This window comes from Biomphalaria glabrata, chromosome 1 (genome assembly GCF_947242115.1).
Source record: "Biomphalaria glabrata chromosome 1, xgBioGlab47.1, whole genome shotgun sequence".
Classification (NCBI taxonomy): Eukaryota; Metazoa; Mollusca; class Gastropoda; family Planorbidae; genus Biomphalaria; species Biomphalaria glabrata.
Window position 1 is genome coordinate 83,022,424 of NC_074711.1, and position 24,377 is coordinate 83,046,800.

Here is a 24,377-nt window from a genome sequence, read left to right on the forward strand (position 1 = left end):
CGATATATATATATCACTCTTTTTCTTTCTCTCTCTCTATCTCTTTCTCTTTTTCTCTCTATCTCTTGCTCTTTTTCTCTCTATCTCTTTCTCTTCTCCTCCCATCTCTCTCTTTCCCTCTCTCTCTCTCTCTCTCGCTCTCTCTTTTTCCCTCTTTCTCTCTCTCTTTCTCTCTCTCTTTCATTCTCCTTCTCTCTCTCTCCCTCTCTCTCTCTCTCCGTTTCTCTCTCTCTCTCTTTCATTCTCCTTCTCTCTCTGTCTCTCGTGTCACCAGGAGTACACCTAATCACTTATGGGAGAACTCCTTGTGCAGGCTTTGTGCGCATGGCTAATGGCAATAAGAGACTGAACAAATGAGAATGTGTACTGGGAGAGGCGGGAAGCGCAGGATGGAGAGATGGATTCAGAGAATGTTGTAGGCCAGAAGTTGGACTGCTTGTCAGAAGCTATTTAAGACACTTTGGAAGTGTTCTATAGGTAATGGTGTACTTATTGTCCTTAGCACTTCCGGCAATGTCAACCTTTCCTAGAGTGGGAATACATATGGAGTTTTTTTATTTTTAAATCCCCATTGGCGTGACAAAGAATAATTACACGTGTATACAACTTGCTGGTCATTTCTTTAGTACACTGGCCATTAGTAAGATGTGGTTAAGCTGGTGATCTTTTTATAATCAAGAACCGATCTGGTAAAAAAAAAAAAAAAAAGTAAAGTTGCTCTTACAGACCTGGCGATCTATGAGGCAGATGATGTAAAGATTTATTTTTTTTGTGGCCCACGATGGTGCCATGTGGCCAGCACAACGATCAACCGCCTTTACTTTTCCTCAACTAATGTCGGGTACCTACAAGAGCTGGCTGGACTCAGAGGCGCCCGAAAGATTCCGAAAGTAGTTCTCGTAGTATACATCAAGATTCGAACCCGGGACCACGGTTTTCAAAGCCAAGTGATTGCTTTACCACTCAGCCACCGCGCCTCCACCTCAAACTTATAGTAGTACAATTAACCTCTTTAGAAAATAGTTAGCTTTACTTACTGAAGCTTAATCTATGGAAAAAAAATCTCTTTGGCCTAACACCCCCTTCCCCCCCCCCCCCTTCCAGCTAAGGCTTACACAGTCATTCACTAAACTTAGACTAAGACTTGTTTACACAGTGCTCATTACCAGTGTTAAAGTTCTGGAGAAGGTAAAGGTCATTTAGTTCAGTCTTGGTTTTGTTTAAGGTTGTTTTTTTTCTTATTGGGATTTATTTATTTGTAATTGCGAGGGTCTCAGCACCGAGCGCATTTGTCCAATTTAAAAAGTCGTGGGTCATGGAAGAGACTCAATGGAAAAGTGTTGATAATGAGAGAGATTTGGCAGGCTCGGAGTAAATGAACAGTCGTCATAACAATAGTTGCAACACTTTCCACTTATGTGCCTGTGCGGGAAGCGTTTCCCATGTCACTTCTGCTGTTCGCTCGAATAGTTTATTGCTTGCAATGGCATCGTATCATCTATGTATCTCCGTTTTAAAAAGCTTGGGGTTCATTTGAACACAAGAAATACAGACCCGCTAGGTGTATTTCATATTCAAATATCATTCAACGCAAGATACGGATCGAAAGAAGAATATTTCTTGTTGTTAGGTGGTGTTTCTCAAACTGTGGGAGGGGGAGGGCTGTGGGGGTGCTTGTTAATTAACTAGTGGAACGCAAGGGCGTTCTTTTAACAAGGAACTGTCTGTGTGGTAAAAAGTTTGTACACTTGATTTCTCCCACACCCAATCTCGGATCGAGCTGAAATTTTGCTTAATTATTTCTTTCACCTGACAAAACAATAATCTTTTCTGAAGTAACGTCTGTGTTATATAAGATAAGATAAGATAAGAAGAACCAATTGAAAAAGTAAACTAATTAATGAGCTATTGGTAACTAGCTATTTTGTTTGGTGTCAAACAAAGGAAAGAAATTGTACTTGACTGATATCGCCGAATAAGTTAAATTAGTCACTTTTATACTGTATAGATCGCCACTTTAAAGTTTGAAACTAACAATAGATATCTATAAAGCCAACTATTTTCATAAGTGATTCGTTGGCACAGTGATTAGTGTGTCGGCTTGAAGAGGCTTGAGCCCTCAAGTTCAATTTCAGGTCTTTCAACTTTTTTAAAAATATAAATGCATTTCAAAAGCGATCATGGAAACATTTACACAGATACTTCAGATACCCTTAACCCCCTCCCCTTGTCCCCTTGTTTATTTTCTTGTTTACACAACTTTTATCAACTCAATTTTTCACACGTAAATTACCCCACGCTCATTCTCGGATCAGTTTGAAACTTTGCACAAATACTCATTGGCATAGACAAGATATGAATAATTTTTTTAAAAATTAACCAATCAGTTAATTAATTACTGGGGATTAATTTTTTTCTTTGATACTAACAGAGAAATTAATTGTGCAATTTTCACAATATGGCTAACTATGTACGGTTTCGTCCCCTTAGATAATTGAACACATTATTTCTCTTCAAGGCCGGATTTAAGTATGTGGTAGCCCTGTGGCAGGATTTTTGTGGAGACCCCTACACTTTTTGGAAAGCTTTAAGAATAAACATTTAATTGTGAATCTTATGAGTATTATAAATACTTATATCTAAAGGAATTACATATCTTAGAAGACAGAAATAGAGTACTTTTAAATTTAATCTACTTTTTTCTTCTTTTTTTTTTTACAAGAAACTATTCAATATTCAAATGTTTAAAAAAAAAAATTAGGTTCAAGTATTATATTAGATCTAGACATGTGGACTAATGCTAATTATAAATTTACTCAAAAAATTAAACGTAACTTAATTACGTAAAAAAAAAGATTTTGAAAAAAATAATAAAACCTCTCAGTTGGTCATTGGTATTCTGAACAAATTCCTATCCCCTACTGTACTACAGATCTTAACAAAGAATGCCTATAGCGGCAGTTTCAGTGCGAAGTGCACAGAGGACAAACGAAACTCAAGGCCATTAGCTCAAATATATTATCCATTCAATCTTTTTTTTTTAACATGAAAAAAAGCGGCAGATGTGACCTACAAAGGAGCTACTATCTTAACACCTTCTAGACAGTTCTGGCAATGTCAAGGGCAAGTGTTCCAGGGTCACTGCTTTACTGACCAGCTGACATAGTCTGGACAGGCTTTCATAAGCACTTCCCCTATCTCACCCTCCCCAGCCGTTCTTCTGGCCTCTCTCCTTTATTTCACTAAACAAAGGGGTTGTCCGCCCTTTCTCAAATGAAAAATGACTAGCAATCAATAGTTAAACCGTCTTCTTGGGACTTAGGAGTTTGGTTTAATTTCAACAGATAAGAAGTGGGAGAGCAATATGAAAGAGTATGTACACAATGTTGTTGTTGTTTTGTTTCGTAGAGTAATTCCTTTACGCGTAACTATTTTTATAATTTTGACCTAGTTAAATATTAAATAGGTCAGCAGTTACATAAAAAAGGGGAAAAGATAATTGTGGCAGTTGATTGGATTTAGAAATAATTTATACATGTCCGATCAGTATGGATCATGGTATACGTTTACACAAAATAACAGAACTAGAATACGTTTCTAAACTGGTGCAGTCTCGTGTGACTTAACTTCATCAGGTAATAAAAAAATATTTTATAAAAAATGCATGAGTTACCTGTTAGTTGCATGTTAGTAATAACCTTTATTTATTTGTTGTTGTTTACTAGATGTACGAACTGTATGTTTGGATGTGTGCATGCACTATTCTTTAATAAACATGAAACTCGTTTTAAGGAAGAAAAAATATCTAAGGTCTGGAACATTCTTTTTGTCAATGAATAGTATAGACAGCGCTGGATTTACCGATAGGCAACATAAACTATAGCTTAGGGAGCCCGCTTGTTTGACTCCAAATAGCTTAGCGCATTATTAAGACCAATTCCCGTCCTGGGTATAGCCAATGCTTACTATGCATTAATCCGTCTACAATCACACATGAATGCCAATAATTGTAGACCTCCATATCTCATTGCGACATCGTCATTCTTCAAAGCCGTAATTTAATCCATAGACTTATATTGTATCTAGACTGGACATGGAGATCTTTTAAAACTATTTTTAAAAAATGTGAAATTTTTGTTTAAAGTTAAAACGATGCGTTGTTTTGTAAAGTAGCCGCAAGAAATAAAGTTGTTGTTTTTTTCAATCCTAAGTCAATGATTTAAACATTGATAGCACTTTTAGTTACGTGGAGCGTTTTAAAAATAATGTAAAATGTGAAATTCGAAATACGTTTAATAAAACAACGGAACAAAATAGATTTTTAAAAATTCATACAAAATAGAAAACAAATTTTTATTCTTAGTTTGTTTAAATCATAATTTAATAACTGTAATTTATTTTATAAGAGCAAGATTTTATTTTTGTGAGTGTGTAAGACGAAGTGTGGGGGGGGGGGAAGGGATGTAACACACACACACACACACACACACACACCGGTAATAACAGTATGCCTACAAGACGATCGCCTGACTGGTGACAGTAATAGGCAGACGTGACCACTGAAAACTTGCAGGAGCAAGGTGGTGGGGGAATAGATGGGGGGGGGGGGGAGGCGATGCATCAAATTAGGAGATCAGATATTGCACACACGTTGGGGGGGGGGGGGCAGTGAGGTGCCAGTGGCCTGCTTCGGAGCAGTCAAGGGGAATTTAATTCTGCGTGCACATGAGTGCGCAGTTGTTTAGGTCAGGTGCATTTATTAATGGTCTCTTGTGTTATATTTTGTGTTTGTGTGCGCGCGCGCGTGTACATGAAAGTGTGCGTGTGTGTTTCTGTTTGCAAAAGCTTTAAGGATTTTTTGTTCTAGTTTATTCTCAGTGTTCGGTGTTGGATTATTTCCTATGTCAAAACTTAATGGACTACCAAAATAATTTTCATTAATATTTATATAAAATAAACTGAGCCTATGCCAAAGCGTACCAATTGTGTCACTACCTGAAAATGGACTTCTCTATTAAGTGTAGCCATGGTCAACTTAAAGTACCTCAACGCTTGACAGTTTGTTAAAAAAAAAAAAGGTGATAGGCTTTTTTATTTTAAAAGTACTATTAACCATTTTAGTTTTTTAGCATTAAAAATATTTGGCCTCCTTCAAACGTAACTACTAGGGTTCATTTGTAAAACACTTTTTCATGTGACTGTAGAGCCCTATATAGGAAAGACACCATCATCCATTTATATCGCAGGTTAAGGTGGCTTTTGTTTTGGTTGTAGAGGAGCCAGCTATTTTTCGTTTGGCACTTTTTTTCTTCCAGGGCTGAGGTCCATGTTTTTTTTTTTTTTTTGCTGTCCATCTCTCTCCACATAGTGCGGTCTAGAGCAATGTCATCTTAATAATCAGTATAATTATAGTTTTAGATATAATATCAATGTTACTCGCATTCTAATACATACACATTTGTTTTATGAAACTTTAAAACCAGCACGTTGGGGGCCAGTTCTGGGCCAATCAGAGCTCACTTGCTTCAATTTGAAGCTGCCAACTACCACAGATACCAAATTATTTTTACGTATCAACCTATTCTAGTCTTAAAAGAGTATTTGCAATCCAGAGATCTATTTTATATAAATATATGCTTATGTATACGAAATATCATTATTTAAATTTAGATAGATAGATAGATAGATAGATAGATAGATAGATAGATAGACAGACAGACAGACAGACAGACAGACAGACAGACAGACAGACAGATAGATAGATAGATAGATAGATAGATAGATAGATAGATAGATAGATAGATAGATAGATAGATAGATAGATAGATAGATAGATAGATAGATAGATAGATAGATAGAGATAAAGATATAGGTATTGACATAGATATAGATTTCCAATTTGAAAAATAGGTCTTCAAATAAATTAATTACATAGCGGTTAGTAGTCTTAAAGAAGAAAAAAATAATAAGTAAAAATAAAGACAAACATTGACATAAAAGTACTGATAGATCAATGTCTGTCTTGTTATTGGATAGTTAAATATTTCCCCTTTTTTCATCTTATTCATTTATTGCTCATAATTTATAGGCAAAATAGATTTCTTAACTCCTTGTAAAGTGTTTTCACATTTTGTTGAGCTTCTGAAGCCTCTGTGATAATGGTTGGCATAGATAAATACCGTTGTAAATTAACGCAACTTATCGTAGGAGCCAGGCTCGATGATCAATCATAGTACAAAACAAACTTAGAAAAAAATCGTCGACTAACTCATAGCGTAACAGCCTTAACTGAAGTCATTAAACTACTTTTGATTTTTTTACAAATTCTTTCACGTCTGTAATGATTTTCGCGATATCTACAAATTATCGACAAAGATTTACACACTAATTACATAACATCACACCGTTCACTGGTGCCGCCCCTGTCACGTCCCACAGCTTCGTGTCCACAAAATTCACCGGTGCCGCCTATGTTCATTTCACTGCCAAGGTTCACAGCTTCGTGTCCACACACTTCACCGGTGCCGCCTATGTCACGTCCCACTGCCAAGGTTCACAGTTCCGTGTCACTCTGTCGTTGTTCCAGAATGTCTTCCACTATTCAGGTACTACTTTCCCACTGTCTCAGACCAGTGTCTCAGACACCTTCCTGTCTTGAGATCCCCGCACAGCACGTCTACTGATACACACTTTGCTGATCCGTCCAGAGCGATGATCCTTTGGTGTTAAGCAGGCTTAGCGAACCAAGCTCTAGACATTGTCTTCCCCCGTTTCTTGAGCAGAAGGAAGCTCAGTATTTATTAAAACAGTAATGCATAGACCCAGTTCTAAATGGTGCGCTTGTGCGCACTATAGCGCCGACGTTTGCGAAGATGTACAACACTACGATGATGATGTTTAAGAGCTTTTCAAGTGGCGTGCAGTGAATGTCCCTAATGAGTCTGCGGGAAGCGCTGTGAGACTCCCAAAGCGGGGTCCGCTAGGTGATTTCCTCCAAAATTAGCTTCTCTTAAAGGGAAACTCCGATGGTTTTTCAAATTTGAGTTATTGACATATTTAAATTCTGCGTAAAAAGTTGTAATAGTAAACATTTTACCATTTTGTATTTAAAACATTTATGTTTAATAAATTAGACAGTAAATTCTTGACATCTCCCAAAAAAACAGGGTTCTTTAAGATTTTGTTTTTAGGTTAGGCATACGTCACTTCCCTCAACAATACTAAAAGAGAAACTACTCATTCTTACAGAAGCTGTTAGGCTGTTAGGCTTAGTGACGGCCTAGTCCAGAGCTATGATACAGTTATATAAATAGAGAGATCTAAAAGCATTAGGATAACCAACTCGATAAAAAAAGTAACATTTTGTCCTAAAAAGTAAAAAATTCGTTGACTGATTCTAACAAAGTGGTCAGTGTAACTACGTGTAGTCGGTCATGACAAGACAACCAAGCGATAGTGTTTGTTGTGTGTTGCATGGGCGTAGCCAGGGGGGGGTTCTTTGGGGTTCAAACCCCCACCGAAATGAAATCCCCCCCCGCAGGGGGGGACGAAATTAAGTGACTGATTTTTGCTTTCATTTTGTTTATTTTAGGTGAGATTTTAATACTAAATCATCACTTACCACAGCACAGCCGAGGGGGTTTTGAGTTAAAAACCCTGTACCAGGGGGTTTTGAGTTTAAACCCCCCTACCAGGGGGTTTTGAGATTTAAAAAAACCCTATCAGGGGGTTTTGAGATACAAATCCCTCTACCAGGGGGGTTTTGAGTTTAAAACCCCCTACCAGGGGCTTTGAGTTTAAACCCCCCAACAGGGGGTTTTGAGTTTTAAACCCCCTACCAGAGGTTTCTGCAGTTAAATCCCCCTCTTCTATAAAACAAAACAAAAAAAAATGCAAACAGCAATCCCCAAATTCCAACTGCACAGTTAAGGAATATTTTGATTTCAAAATTTACGATAAACCCCTCTTCAATATAATAAAGCAAATTACACATTCAAAATTTTATGAGCGTAGCCAAAGGGGTTTTGAGTTTAAACCCCCCCCCCTCCAGTTGGGGTTTGAAGCTAAAAAAGTACCTCTTCAATATAAAAAAAAAGCAAATTACACACTATAAAATCTATGAGAGTAGTCAAAGGGGTTTTGAGTTTAAATCCAAACCTCCAGATGGCTTTTTCTTTAAAGTTAAAAACCCCTCCAGATGGTTTTGAGTTTAAAATTCCCCTACAGAGCGTTTAGAGTTGAAAACCTCTCTCTTCAATATTATTTTAAAGCAAACTACAGTCACCAAATTCTATAATCGTAGCTAAATGGGGTTTTGAATTAAAAAAAAAAAAAAAAAAAAAACTCCAGAGATTTTTTAGTTTAAAACCCCTCAACAGATGATTTGACGAAAAAACTTTCCTTTTCGATATAAAATCTAAAGCGAAATACAGGCATGTAATTCCAAAAGCGTAGTCAAGAAAGGTTACAAATTTCTACCAGTGGCTTGGGCTCCATTAATAAAGTGTGAAGTCTTCTGCCGAAATTGAAAAACATTAAATGTGGCTCAACAAAGATGGCTAAGACAGATTTTAGGAGTCAGTCATAGAGATCGGGTCTAAATCAAAGAAATCATATGCCGAACTGGGAGTCGAATCCTTAGTAAGGTTGTGACAGAGCGTCGCATGAGGTTTTGCGGGACATGTTCTCCGAAAAAATGAATTACGCAAAATAAAAGTTGCGGAAACAGCTTGCCGGAAAATGCGCCGAACGGTGCGAGAGGGTCTAAGTCAGTAAGAATAGCACATTAGCTTTTTAAAATAAAACTTTTTAATAGCTAGATAATGCACTGTAGATACCTCAGAATATGCATTTTGTTGGCTTTCAATACCAGAAATAGTGCTCGGCGGCGGGGCTTCGCCCCGCGCTGGGGGAGCGCTGAGAGCTCCCCCAGACCCCCTTGCTATCAAGGGCGGGGAGTCTACAATAAACAATAAACGTCTTCCGAAAGGGTCAGAATGTTATAAAGATTAATTATGTACACACACACACACACATATAATTTTTTTCCGCGGGGGGGGGGGGATCCCCCCCAAAACCCCTCCCGAAAAAAAATTCTGGCTACGCCCATGGTGTGTTGAGTGGTCAGGCGAGAAAATACAAACTGCCGTGGTTAGTCAAGCATGTAAATCTACTTTCAACACTCAAGTCAATAGATTAAATTAATAGGCAAGTGTGACGTCACCGTAGAAACCCTTGTAAATATCTGATCGTTTTGGATGCGCAGAAAAAATATGACAGAAAAAACATTAATTACTAAGTTATTATTGCAAATTTAAAAAAAAAAAACAAATAATATATTCATTATCTGTAAATGAAAACACATATTATATCGAAAATTGTCAAAACCATCGGAGTTTCCCTTTAACGGCTTAATATGTATTTTGTGCTACGTTAATACTTATATAGCCAAGAAATGTTATTCAACTTTAGTTAGGCCTATATTAAAATACGCATCCTCTGTTTGGGATGCCTCAACTCAATAAAACATAAAGAAACTAGAACAAATACAGAATAGAGCAGTGAGATTCATAACAAACGAATATTCACATTTCATTAGAGTAGCACCATTAGTAAAAATCACTTAGCTTAGAGACACTTCAGGACAGGAGAACAAAAAGTTAAGTAGCTGTAAGACATAAAACACTGAACCCAATATTTACAAATTAAAAAAGAAAACCTAATGAAATACTCAGAAAGTCACAAAAATATAGGCATATTTCTTATCCCATAAGAACAAATTGGAACAAGTGCTCCTTTTTCCCAAGTGTCATTAAAGAATGGAATGGCTTGCCTGAAGTCGTTGATTAACATTCATGACTAGATTGCCACATGAAATCCGTGGGACGTAATTATCTTCTGTTTTGAAGTAACGTCTCTAATATATAAGATAAGAAAGTTTCTAATCACATTTTATAATAATTTTCATTATAAGATCATGATTAATGTGAAAGTACCAAATAATATTTTAGGTACAAAATGCAATTTAAATGATGTTAACAAATGCTGACTTTATTTGTTAATCTTCTTTACTGTCTAATAAATCTGCATTAATTAATTAAACTTTGGTTATTGTCTGTTTCAGTTTCTAAGTGTTTCTCTAGACATGATGATCAATTTCCTTGTCCAGATGTTGTTGACCGTATGTTTAGTTGGACAGCATTGCGTTCTCTCTGAAGACAAAACCAGCCTGCCACCGTTTAATCACAGAAAACAGGAAATCAAATCTGTCATCCAAAACAATAGAACCAAAAGTCAGCAGACAGACGAAGGATTCAATCTCCTCTTTCAAAGCAACACTGAAGAGTTACTTGACGTGCCAGTTGCCTTTGAAAATCCTTTGCCAGAATGGCTGACTGGAAATCTTGTAAGTTTTCTTTTCAATGAAGTCAAATTTATTGTTTCAAAATGATTTCAGTTGTTTGTTTTTTTTTGTTTTGTTTTTCTTTTTAACTTTTTATTTACTAAAAAGGGGGGAGAAGGGGGAGCTTAAGTTCATTTTAATTTTAAATCCACAACTTGCATCGATAGTTTTTCTTTTTTTACATTATGAAAAAAACCAAACAATATTTACTGCCCTATCTATTTCATGCCTGGCTACACAGGGTGGAGCATGCTGCGTGATGGCTCAGTTGTAACGTGCCTAGTTTCTCAACCGAGATCTTGGGTTGGAATCTTGTTGAAGACTGGGATTTTGAATTTCGGGGATTTTAGGACGCCCTTAAATTCACCTAACTCTAATGGGTACTTCACATGAATTGGGGAAACTAAAGGAGATCGATCGTTGTGCTGGCCACATGACATCCTTGTAACCCGTTGACCATAGAAACAGAGTACTTTTACATCACCTGCCCGTGGAGTGACAGGATTATTTTTCTCTTACCCTGGGTGGAAATAAAAGAAATTTACTCCTGGGTTATTCGTATTTGGTCAAGGTTTTTTTAAACTTCTGTAATATTTATTGTTAAACATTGCATTGAAATTTATTATATATCAACATTTATATTTTATATAGATTTATATTTTGTTTGTTGAGGTATGTATAATGGAGATGTCTTGAGCCAGGGGACTTTTTTCTTTCTTTTATTATTTTAAAAGTTCTTTATGTTTTATTAGTTTTATTTTATTTTCACAGGTGCGCAACGGCCTCGGAATGTTTGAGATTGGACCTCGAACCTTTCTTCACGCTTTTGACGGATTCGCCAAACTCGCAAGTTGGAAATTTTCAGGGAATTCCACGGTGCTGTTTTCTACAAAGTTCATCAAGTCTGATTTCTACAGAGCGTCAAAGAAAGCCAAGACAATAGCGCCGTATCTTTTGTTTCAGTCTGTGGAACCGGCTTTTAGTTGGTTGGAAAGACTGCAGTGTCTAATGAGAGGTTTGGACAACATGAATGTCAACATTCTCTCCTTTCGCAATGCCAAAAACGGCCAACCGGAATACGCAGCACTCAGCGACTTTTGGTTGGTCTACAAAATTGGATTAGAGAATCTGACTACAGAGTATAAAGTCAGTCCAAAGTTTATTAGCAGAAATGGAAACAAGTGGCTGAGTGGTAAAGCCTTCTTGGACTTGCTTTCATCGGCACATCCGTTACCAGAGCCAGGAACCCAAAACTACTTAACATTTTTATCCAGCGTGTCGATGCTGCCTTTGACAAAGAGCATCATCAGTTTGGTACGGATTAACTCCTTGAAAAGAAGAAGTGTTGTCGCAAAGTGGGAGGTGGATAGAGTTCCGTACATGCATTCCTTCTCCGTGACCAAGACCAAAGCGATCCTCTTGGCCAGCCCGTTCTACGTGAATGTCTTCTGCATGGCAAGGAAAGCAGAGCCGTTTTCCTGCCTCGATTGGTATCCAGAGGAGAATGGCACTCTCTACGTCATTAACTTGAAGTCTGGCAAAGTGAGAACCATTTCAATCCAGAATGTTTTCTCTATGCATCATGTGAATGCGTATGATATCAATAACCGAAAAATCATAATGGATCTATCCACGTATACGTCACCTAACTTTGTACGCTTCCTTCAGCTAAAAGTCCTGAGGGATCCTGTGGAGAGAAACTCGTTTGACGCTCATGCCCGTTTAAGGCGATTTTACATCGATTTAAAAAGGCTGCAAGTACATGAGATAGACTTACCTCCCTTTCCAGTGCAAAGCTTAGCGTCCAAGCTGGATATGCCGGTGATCAATGAAAGTTTCCGGTCTAAGAAATACTGTTTTGTTTACGGGCTGGTCTTGAAGACAGACAACGTGAGCCTTACCAACATTGCAATTGTGAAGAAAGATCTGTGCAACAATGGAACAGGCGACATAGCCTGGCAGCAGCCAGGTCACTACCCCGTGGAACCTTGGTTTGTTCCAAGACCAGGTGGGACTTCTGAAGATGACGGTTTGTTGCTGGTTCCAGTTTTGGACGGACAAAAACGTCAGAGCTATTTAGCAATACTGGATGCCATTTCTTTAAGACTAATCAATCGGGCTTACACGCCTACACATATACCATACTCTCTTCACGGGCGTTTCTTTGCTAATGAGTTGGAAGTCTGAAATGAGATGTAATACTCTCTAAGCCCATTGTTTTCTTTGTTATGCATTTACAAAAACCCCAGTGATTTGTATAAGAATTATTAATGAACAGCGTCAATAATAACAATACGGCCACGCTCCGAAGGTGAAGGAATTAGCCATTGGCGTAGCTAGCGTGGGGGGAGGAGGGTTCCGATTGGAAAATCCTCTCGGGCCCCCACTTGAGGAGGGACCCCAAATGAGTGCCAGAAATTTGTTTCTACTTTAAATATTACGCCATTATCTTATTTCATGATGTCGTACGTCAAAGTGCAGAGGCCCCTTAAGAGGTCAGGCTCCGGGCCCCCAAATCCTTAGCTACGCCCATGGAATTAGCGGAAGTCTTTTGTGGCTATTGTATAACACTTATACTGCGAAGACTTCACAAGTTATTTTGTAGACTCCTTCATTATCACCAAGGAGTTTTCCAGGACACGATGCCTTAAATTCACTAGCCTCGTAGTTTATTAAACCTATTGGAGGCCGCCATAGTCCTTTAGCCAACTCTCTGAATTTCATTTTGATCGGGTTTAAGATGTGTGTGCTTTAAAATTAAGCAAATGTTACTGGCTATACGTTTAATCAATCATAAATGTTAATGGAAAAAAAAAGAAAAATGTAAATGATACACTTTTATTTAAATACACTAAATTGAGGAACATGTTTCCTTAATACGTATTACTTACTTGTTTCATTTATTTAACATATCGTTTAGAGCAGGGGTTCTCAACCTGTTGGTCGCGAACCCCTTGGGGGTCGATTGACGATTTGCCAGGGGTCGCCAAAGACCATCGAAAAAATGGATTGTTTTTGTCTACTCTTCTATTGCTGTGTGTGTATGCGGGGGTGGGGGGGGGGGGGGTCGCCGCGGCAGACTGGAGGTTTGTAAAAAGGGGTCGCCGAGAACAAAAGGTTGAGAACCGCTGGTTTATAGTGTAGTGAAAATTTAGCTTATTTCATAATATTGTTTTGGCTTTACTAAACGCTACATAATACATACGTCCTTTAGTCCGTACACCGGATGCACCAAAAAGCTTGCTAGTTGGAGGCCGCCATGTTTGGAGTTGTAGTGTTTCCGTTTGAAAATCTATTCAGTCTCTAGTGTCACTTAATCTCTAACCTGAAATGTTTTTCTTATCACATCGCATTATCTTTTGGATTCTACATTACAACGCAATACAATTATTTCGTATTGACACTAACAAGGTCTGTTTTTATTAGGATTTCTTGGAGATTGGGGGGAATGTTTTAAACAAGGATTATTGGGGAGAACGGGGTTGGGTAGATTCAAAAGCTAGCCTACACACTTGAACACTATATACATAGAGAAAAAAAAATGTTAGAAAAAAAATAATAAAAAGCGTACACGCCCCAAACAAAAAATACGAAATTATGTAAATAGAGAAAGGGATATTTAATTTTTTTACCGTAACCTGAACTTTTTTTTTCTAAGGTCAGTCAGCACCGTTATTTGTTTCCTGTATTTCAGAGGTGTAAGCTGTTTCGTTTTCAAGAGAAGGAAGTAATTTAAACACTCTTTTTAGTCTGTCTCTTTTTTCAGTCTCTTTTTCGGTGGATTCATTTCTCTTTTATAATTGTTTCTGCTCTGTTTGGGCTGGTTTTATTGAGATCTACTTCCCAAACAGAGTATTTCTTAGTTTGCCAACTGGTTTGGCCAGAATAAGGTTGTTTTGTTTTGTTTGCTTATGTTTGTTATTTGTTTCGTTGGTTGTTTTTTTTCTTTTGTGTTTTATTTCGGGTCATTGAATTTACTCAATCTCTTATAATTTAGTTTATAATAATAAAAATGAGTGAAAAAAAAAAAGGAAAACTTTAAGAATTTAAATTTGTATTAGTGTCTAGTGACTCGATGTTCCGTTTGTCTTTCCAAACAAAATCCGAAATCAAGACAAATGTTTAAAAAAAATAATTATAAAAAAAAAAATTGTTTCTAGTGTCAAGTTCAAACTCTTAGACTCCACGGTGGAAGACCGACTTGCAAGGTTTTTTAATCCTTTTATTAGTTCTCTAAACAAGGCTTATCTCCCCTTAGCTTAGTACATTTTCTATATAAAACAACGTTTATTAATAACGACTATTTAACTAAGTGGTTAATTCCGAATACGATTCATCTGTTGTCATCGACAATGAATATCCTGCAAAGCTACAACTTGTGACCAGAATGAGAAGTACGAGATAATGAGTGGGAGATTGCACCAATGCAAAGAAAGTGAATTAATAAACTTTGTAAAAATGGGTTTACTTCTCCCTTGACTATTTTGAATATCAAATAAAATTACATGGGAGGTAAATAGTGTTCACCAATGATTGAAGTATTTACTGAAGGTTGTGGGAGTACAAACACACAATTAAACAGTTGCACTCTATCCAGAAGAAATGAAGAAACTAATAGTGAATAAAATAAATGAGAAATGGACACGCTCTCGTCCGAATCACACAAGAAAGATGATGCCTATTTATAAGCTATCCCGACAAGATCAACGTCTAATCTTTTGACTCAGGACCGGACACGACAGAATGAGACAACATATGTAATGAAAGCTCAAAATTGGAACCAGTGAAATCTGCCCATGTGGATTGTCACCAGAGAATGCTGACCATGTCCTTCAAAACTGTTCTCTTTACCTAGAGGCCCGTACAAGACACTGGCCTCACAAAAAACCTATAGAAAGAAAACTATATGGAGAACTCCCTGATTTGGAAACCACTGCGCAGTTCATCTCATGTATTGGTCTAGTCATCCGAAATAAGAATGATGAAGAAGAAACTGAAGGTAATTCATAGCCATATGATAATAATAATAATAATAATAATAATATTTATTGTCCGTACGGAAATTTTTCTTACAATTTGTGCATTACACCAAACAATAAAACATTATAACTATAAGAAACCAAAGTGTACATTCACACCAGACTCACTCATAATTTACATGTGACAAAGTTTATATCAGAAAGTCAATCTACTAACTTGCACCCCACACAGCAACCCACACACCTGAGAGGTGCTGTCAGTAGTAGAACAAAAAGAGCAAAGAGGATCTTACGCACTTATTTCATCACACAATATGGACGGATTTATTTGTGGTTTGTCTGAACCATAATTTGTTTATGTGGGAAAACATAGCCAAAGACCGGAGTGCATGGAGACAGACTGTGCGTGCTGGGACAACCCTTGCTGAGAACAAAAGAATTGAAGCGGCTTTAATCAAGAGAGAAAAAAAGAAAGCTGCCCTGTGTGCTAGCCCTAAATCAGAGGCATACACATGCACGAATTGTGGCAAAGTCTGCCGTTCTAGAATTGGCTTGATTAGCCACACCAGATTCTGCCCCGTCTCAAGATTAAGCCAAAACCAGTGACTCATTTTGGCGCATCCATTGCCTTTCGAGACAAAAGGAGCCATATAATTTGTTTATGGAAGCTGTGGAAAGGTGGTTTCAGTGACTAAAAGACATTACTGTTGGTTTGTAAACGCAAAATGTCTCGACACAATCCGTAGGTAGAAAAAAAGCAACATTTTCAATCTAAACCCCTCCCTATCCCCAAAAAACTAGAAAGTGTGTCAGGCGGATTCTAACAAACTGGTCAGTGAAAGACTAGTCTCCCCTTGACTACATGTAGTTGATCAGGACAAGTCAACCAAGCAATAGGGTGTGTGTGTGTGTGTGTGTTGAGTGGTCAGGCGAGAAGATGCATATGACCATGGTTATTCAAGCATGTAGCTCTACTCTTAACAGATATTTTTTCTTTGCTTACAAGATCTAGATCTAACTGCATAAACTAAGATATATTTCTTTTATGAGAATGTAGACTTTACTGTAATAGATTAAATTACTAGGTTTATGTGACGTCACATAGAAGCCCCGGTGAAAATATGACCTTTTTTTTTTAAGCGCAGAAAAATTACGTAAGAAAAATATCAATTACTAAGTTATTATTGAAAATATAACAAAAAGAATAAGATTGTTGTAACCCTGTCTTGCACTAATGTTTGTGGTGCGTACGAGCGCACTATTGAACCAGAACAGGAGGACGCTGTATGAGAAGAAAGAAAAGTGTATCACGTGATTTTCAAGAGTCTGAATTGTTGGAAACTAAGGAGCCGTCTTTTGGGCTGCCTGAAGACTGAAGTGGGGACCTGGAGCGAAGCAGGGAAGGCTGTCATTGGTCTGTATTCAAGTTACTGGTGAAAGGACTGGTAGAATTAGTAACAAGACTCTTTCATTGCAGAAGGCTGTTATGTGTTTGTCCTGGTAATCAAACACACTTATTTATCTACTGTAGAACTTCGTTGAGTTGCCTGCCTTAGATTCACAACAATATACTCATTTTCTTGAATCAAAACACACATTATATAAACAAAAATTATCAAACAATCGGATTTTTACCTATAGGAAGGAACAAACTCCGCAACTAGCATGTGTTAACATAATAACTGTTACATATCGTGAGGTGGAAATACACAGAACTCGATCAATCAACAGGCACATAATAAATCTATTAGTTCTGTTTAAGATTTTCGGATGACTAAATATACCTAGACCCACTTTTTGTATAGTCACACACATCCTAGATCTATATGTGAGAACTGGTTATGTACTATTATAAAATGGATCTATAATTGGAAACTATTAAATAGATGACTCAATAAAAAAAAAGGAGAAAAACATTCAGTCGCTTTGGAAATACTAGAAGAAATGTGTTTGTTTATTGGCGTTAGTTTAGCAAGATGTTGCAATAATCTATGTCAGAAGTTGTACTTTTACGAAGTATTTGTCTAAGAAACTATATAAGTTACTAAGGTACAAACAGTTTACAAATCTACTATTAAAAGCAAATCTAGAAGCTCGTGGTTCTTATGGGACCAGTCCGATCTAATGTATTACTTTCAGGTCAGGCTTTTGTTCATATCTTTACTGTTTCTAGAAGGGCATGATAACGTGTTCTGTGAGGATAAAAATGCCATTCTCCCATCTCGTCAGAGAGAAACTGGCATGATGTCGCAACGTAAAATAAAACTGAACATCGCAGATTCTGACATTGATGGCAATCTAAACCAAACTTCAGACGACGGATTTAATCTCCTCTTTCAAAGTAATCCTGAAGAGTTACTTGATGTTCCCGTTACTTTTGAAAAGTCTTTGCCATCTTGGCTGAAAGGAAGTCTTGTAAGTATTCAATGTGTGTGTGTGCAAGAATAGTGAGAATGTGTGTGTAAATGTGTGTGTGTGTTTGCGTTTGAAAGTGTCCAGTATAGCTGTAATGTTTTCTTTTCAGCCTTTTCCTTAGCAATACCGTCTTTAGACTTAAAAAGGCCCTAAGCTATTTGAGATACGGAGCCCTTTTTTAAGTCCAGATATATCAGTGCTATTTCTTGGGGGCGCTAAGCTATAGCAATAGTGAAGTCCGGCCCTGCCCTTAGACAGTCTTGACTTCACGTGTGTCGAACTAGCTTTCCGGAATTTCGTTCACGAGAGAGAAAAAAACTTGTGTGTGTGTGTGTTTGTCATGATTTCACAGTAAATTGAAACCCTTAAAATAAATACGGGTCATTCCAGTTATAAGATATCAGATTTTGAATACCGGCCATACAAACAGAAGAACAAGGGGACACAAAAATAAACGACTTGCAAGAAACCGTGGAGCGTGGCGTGGAACATTGACTTTCGTGTCTAAGTTTCACAATGACGAAATGGTCATTTGCAGCTAAAGGAGGATCCAGTGGGACTGGCGCGGTAACTCCAAATACAGTTTTGCAATTAAATTAGGTTAAATCTCATTCTGTATTCTAGAAGTTTGAGAGCTCATTATCTTTTGTCTCTATTTTTTAAAGCTGTCTTGGTGTAAATATGTGCATGTATACTTGTATAGCATGTATTCCATGATGCTCCTATTTCCACGGCCCTGTCGTTCTATTTTTCCAAGGCTTTGTCATTCTATTTGTCTAAAGCTCTATCATTCTATCTGTCCTAGGCCCAACTTAAGACTCTGCCATTCGCTTTACCAACATCACCTATTCCAAGCTTAGAATCAATTTACAAACTGTTCACCTTGTTTTAACTATCAATTACAATAAATCGTACTTCATTCAACTGTTCTCTCATCTACACTCTACACTCTTAATAAATATTCATTGCTTTAATTTTTGCTAAACGTATAATTATTTTAACAGGTTCGCAACGGCCTTGGGATGTTTGAAATCGGACCTCGAACGTTTCTTCACGCCTTTGACGGATTCGCCAAACTCGCAAGTTGGAAATTCTCAGGGAATCCCACGGTACTGTTTTCTACTAAATTTATCAAGTCTGATTTCTACCGAGCGTCAAAGAAAGCCAAGACAATAGCGCCGTATCTTTCAAACCAATCTGTCTCCCCTGGGTTTAACCTCATTGAGAAATTGTTGTGTTTAATAAGAGGCGTAGACAATATGAATGTGAACATTTATGAGTTTCGCAACAGCAATAACGGCAAAACAGAATACGCGGCGATGACCGACGTTTGGTCGGTCTACAAAATTGGATTGGAGAATCTGACCACAGAGTATAAAGCCAGTCCAAAGTTAACAAGCAATAAGAACAATGCCTGGGTGCTTGGTAAAGCCTTCTTGGACTTGCTATCCTCTGCTCATCCGTTGCCAGAGCCGGGTACCCAAAATTACTTGACCTTTCTGACCAGCGTAGCAGTGCTGCCTTGGGTAAAGAGCAAAATCAGTTTGGTACGGATTAACTCCTTGAAGAAAAGAAGCGTCGTGTCAGAGTGGGGAGTGGATAGAGTTCCGTACATGCACTCCTTCTCAGTGACTGAAACCAAAGCTATTCTCTTGGCCAACCCTTTCTTCGTAAACATCATGTGCATCATGAGAAAGGCGGAGCCTTTTTCTTGTCTAGACTGGCATCCGAAGGAGAATGGGACTCTCTACGTCATCAATTTGAAGTCTGGTAAAGTGATGACTATCACACTTCACAGTTTCTTCTCCATGCATCATGTGAATGCTTATGACATCAACGACCAAGAGATCATCATGGACATTTCAACTTATCCTTCTCCAGACATCATAAATGCTTTTCAACTTAGCGTCATGCGAGATCCCTTCGCCAGAAACTCCTTTGACGCTCAGGCCCACTTGAGGCGATTTCACATTGATCTGAAAACCTTGCAAGTGCATGAGCTCCAATTACTTCCCTTTCCTGTTCTCAGTTTAGCGTCCCGACTAGACTTCCCGATCATTAACGAAAACTTCCGATCAAAGAAATATTGTTACGTTTACGGGCTCGTTCTGAAATCGGACAATGTCAGCTTCGGAAATATGGCAATAGTGAAAAAGGACATGTGCTACAGTGGAACAGGGGACAGAACCTGGCAGCAGCCAGGTCACTACCCAGTGGAACCTTGGTTTGTTCCTAGACCAGGTGGGACTTCTGAAGATGACGGTTTGCTGCTGGTTCCAGTTTTGGACGGACAAAAACGTCAGAGCTATTTAGCAATACTGGATGCCGTTTCTTTAAGACTAATCAATCGAGCTTATACGCCTACACATATACCATACTCTCTTCACGGACGTTTCCTTACTAATTAATTGTAAATTAAATAATGTATCATTCTTAACTTAATAAAGCAATTTGTCCATTACAAGTATTACTTTTTTATTACGTTTGCTTATAAACCAACTAAATAATGATGATAAGAGACTAGCTAATGACAACAGTAACCAATATAATAATTTTAAATATTGCGAATAATTAGTTTTAATTCCATATATAACATTTTTATATTTTAAATATGAAAAATGAAATTCCATCCATTTTTTTTAACAAAGCAAGTCTAATGCGTGACAGAAAAGTCTTACAGTTTAATCACATGTAAAGTTTATTTTATTGATACAACCGGAGCAGAGCTTGCACACATTTATTGTGTATTTACTTTAAGGGACATGAGCAAGGCTCTTTGACAAGGCCAGGCAGGTCACCTTTGAAGATTGGCAGAGAATAGAGGTGAGACTGAAACAATGACTAAAGGAAAGGGACGACCTTGAACTAGAGACGGTACAACAAAGTGAGAGTTCTAGCACGAAGACAAAAAAAAATTCTGTAAAGATCTACAGCAGGGGTTCTCAACCTTTTAAGATCCGCGACCTCTCATACAATTTTTCACTTGGCGGCAACTCCCATTCAAAAAGTTTCGTTTATAATCCTAGGTCAATGTGATGGAATCGTTATTAAACTGTAGATCACTGATGTTAATTCCATTGTTAGAGACTGTATATGGCAAGGGATTTTTTTAGTGTAAAATAAATTAATGCTTCAATTATTAAAAAAAAGTGTATCTTTTAAAACTTTCCTTTATTTACTTTTATTGCTTGTTTATGATCTGTTGCAAACAGAAATGACACTTAAAAAAATATTGCTAAGCTTGTAAAACGTACAGTCTTTGACACAGTCAACTTCAGCCACACTATTGTTATGACAATATTCTCAAACACGCCAAAGTTATTGCGAAAGTTGAGCTTGTTTTTATTTCACTAGGAATTCACATCTTCTGCATCAAGTGTATTTCTGTAATTAAGCTTGATAGGCAGAGAAATGATACGTTGTTGAAATGGAAGAAGATGTCTCGAAAAAAAATTCTCAGATATAACAGAATATCTGAAAAACAATTGATCAAGAATTCTATGACAGACGTTGAAGAGAGATCATATTTATCTGTCAGGTTTACAGCAAGTGTGTGTTAAGAACAGATCATAACCCTCCGATGCCCTAAAAAGGTGTGCGCCACTGGGAAAAGTGTTTAAGATCTCGTTCTAGATTATGAAATGACCATTAAGAAATATCAACTTTTTATTGTTCTTGTTGTTTTGTTATGTGCTGTATTATTATGTCAATAGGCGCTATTTTCCTGTTTAAATAATTGACAACAATAAAAAGGTTAAGGACAGAAAGGGTTAACTTATCTTTTCTTACAAATAAACTATTTGTACTGACTGCAACGTTTTCATCTTAAAAAAATACATTTAGTTCAATGTTAAGCTCATCTCATTTTGGAATGCAATATTTCGGTGTACTTTAAGGTGGTCATTGTCTGGTCGGTATGTAAACTTATTTACTGTCTGTAAAGTCGTTTGTTGTTTATTTTATATCCGTTTACAGTAACTTGTATTTCAAGGCCATAACGCTTTACGCTTCAACGCACCTGTTAGCGACTGACGTAAACTATAAGGCCACGCACAAATGACATCGTATTTTTATTTTTTTTTGGCAATCCTCTATCATAGGAAGTCCTATTTATCTGCCCTTTGACAAACTTGTTATTGCCCCTTGATTCTTTCCGTAATATGTTCCTCGTGTTAATCGGTAAATTACGTTTTTAAGACTCCAGTGTAAAGGTAATAAGAAGATGGTGGATTCAACATAATGTCTATAGCCTAATAGTGGATTGAAACAGCAGCTTATGTTCGTATAATTAGAAATGTAGCCAAACACTTTCAGGACTAGCGATCTTTAAGGCTAAGTCATGTATCCTTGTCTCTTGTCTATCAAATTACTGGCTCTCAGTCTCGGCCTATCGCAACTTTTTACTCATTAACTTAGCTCCAATCAACTGAACCATTGCTAAAAAGATCAAAATAACTTGGACACTACCTTCACACGGTGACTGCTACATTTCTCATTACAAGATCAAGCTCTATAATTAGTTAGCATCATTCTTTACCACCCAAAGCTCAGAACCTACCTGCTGTAAATCTATATCAGATGTATCAATATATATATATATATATATATATATATATATATATATATATATATATATATAAAATTCTCTTCTTCCCTCAACAGTTTAAACGAGTAGTAAGAAGTAAAGGAAAGATCACTCTGCGATAGTCCACGAGAAAACAAGAGGGGAGGGGAGAGAACACGTAGTCACAACCTAGCAGGGCAGGACCGTTGCAATATCACTCTTTTTATTTATTTTTTTTTTCTACCTCACGTTTAAAAAAAAAAGGGGTGGGGGGAGTAATCTACTCTGTAGTAATTATCGAGGCGACAGTGCACGCTCAAGAGTTTGGACACCATGGAAAGATCACTCTTTTATTTTTGCAACTCGGACGGACGGAGTTATCCTAGGTAATTTAAGAGTGAAAAAAAAAGACAATTTTGTCTGTACATTTCAGGAGATTGGTATGAGTTTTCAAAAGATTTTAATAATTTCCGAATATTTTCAGGACTTTTTCGTATATTTTGCAATTTCAGGAGATGTCCAGGAACTCCTGTTAAATCAACAGGAGGCCGCGGGAAATCTGTTACAAGTTATAAGATGGTTTAATTTAATAATTTATACACCTAAAATTAGCGCGGGTCCTATAAAAGTGCTGGGCCCACTGCGGTCGCATAGGTTGCAATGGCCTAAGGTTGGCCCTGCAAAATAGCGGTGTATGCTACGCCGCCGGTCGACTAGTATTCTATATTCACCCCATCTGAGCATAGATCTTGCCAGAAGTTATTTCTGTTTATCAAGAACCAACAAGATGATAGCAATGACTTAAAGCGGTATCTACTACGACACTTCTATGGTGAAAGAACACTTTAGCCTGACACTTTCTGCAATTATTTTTATCTTATAAAATACAGACGTTACTTCGAAAAATAAGATGATTACGTCCTAAGCGTGTTAACCAATGAATATCAAGTCATTGGTTTTCCTGGCTGGCTCAGACAACCTATTCCATGACCTGATAGCACTAACATCTATTTTTAATAGCCTACATTTAAACTAATTACACGTTGGATCAAATTGTGTTTATGATAACTTTACGTTAAATCAACAGTCTACAACTACAAACGCATTCGTTTATGTTTTATACTTTGTGACGATCTTCTGTAAGACAGCAGGGTATGGTAGCAGGGTATGGTAGCAGGCTGGTCTCTAGCTCGGGACCACCGTGACGACAGTCGAAGAGCAAACCACTCAACCAGGCTGCTGCACCATTGAATTAAAACCCTATCTTATCATATGATACAGACGTTACTTCAAAAAAAGAAGATGATTACGTCCTACGCGTCATGCATTTAGTCATGCATATTAACCAATGACCTAAACTCCGCCAAGTCACTGGTTTTCCTGGCTGGCTCAGGCAACCCATTCCATGCTCTAATAGCGCTAGGGAAGAAGGAGCCCTAAAAACAAACATGTGTCATTAAGTAGGCCACTGCCAGTCAACTCTTCAGTCTTGACCCTAAAAATAGTAAAAAATAACAACAACAACAAATCCCTCAAAACAGACGTGGAGAGAGGTGAAGGGGCGTTGTCTTTTGACCTCCGTGTCGCCCCTTTCCCCAAACATAGAAAAGGAAAAGAAAAAAAATAATTAAAAAATGGATTGGTCGGCAGTGTTTTTTAGTTTCCGCTCGACCGCTTCGCCCCCTCCCCCCCCCCCCCCCCCCCAAAAAAAAAAAAACATTGATGACAAAGTAGCGTTCATAGGAGGGCAGACTTCCTCCGCCTTTACACAGAAAGTGCAATTCATTAATCTTTGGTATCGACTAAAAGCCTAATTATAGGTATGTTCAATAAACATTGTTTTAATGATGGTTATAGTTGAAAAGAGAAGTTTTATTGAATCATTTATTTTTAATCATCTATTTATAGGCTACTGCTGTTATGCAGTAAATCTGTTTAGGTTTCGAATCCATTTACATAAGAAAGTATTTTCTTACCTTATCATATAATTTATTGAAATTATTTCACACTCTAAGAT

General features: G+C 37.4%; 2 protein-coding genes across 5 annotated transcripts; both read left to right on the forward strand.

Moving 5' to 3' along the window:
- The first annotated feature begins 3,268 nt into the window (after positions 1-3,268).
- LOC106057071 (apocarotenoid-15,15'-oxygenase-like) lies at positions 3,269-13,282 on the forward strand. 4 transcript variants are annotated; one of them, XM_056018173.1, is made up of 3 exons: positions 3,269-3,372; positions 10,124-10,405; positions 11,174-13,282. In XM_056018173.1, the coding sequence occupies exons 2-3, from the start codon at positions 10,145-10,147 to the stop codon at positions 12,587-12,589; spliced, it is 1,677 nt and encodes a 558-aa protein (XP_055874148.1). In that variant the 5' UTR covers positions 3,269-3,372; positions 10,124-10,144; the 3' UTR covers positions 12,590-13,282. The 4 variants fall into 4 exon arrangements, with proteins under 4 accessions (XP_055874148.1, XP_055874147.1, XP_055874146.1 ...); XM_056018172.1 differs by lacking the exon at positions 3,269-3,372 and adding an exon at positions 3,479-3,635; XM_056018171.1 differs by lacking the exon at positions 3,269-3,372 and adding an exon at positions 4,669-5,078.
- Positions 13,283-16,893: 3,611 nt separating this feature from the next.
- On the forward strand, positions 16,894-20,204 carry LOC129926447 (apocarotenoid-15,15'-oxygenase-like). The gene is made up of 2 exons (XM_056030578.1): positions 16,894-17,796; positions 18,801-20,204. Exons 1-2 carry the CDS (start codon positions 17,506-17,508, stop codon positions 20,202-20,204), a joined length of 1,695 nt encoding a protein of 564 aa, XP_055886553.1. The 5' UTR covers positions 16,894-17,505.
- Positions 20,205-24,377: the final 4,173 nt, after the last annotated feature.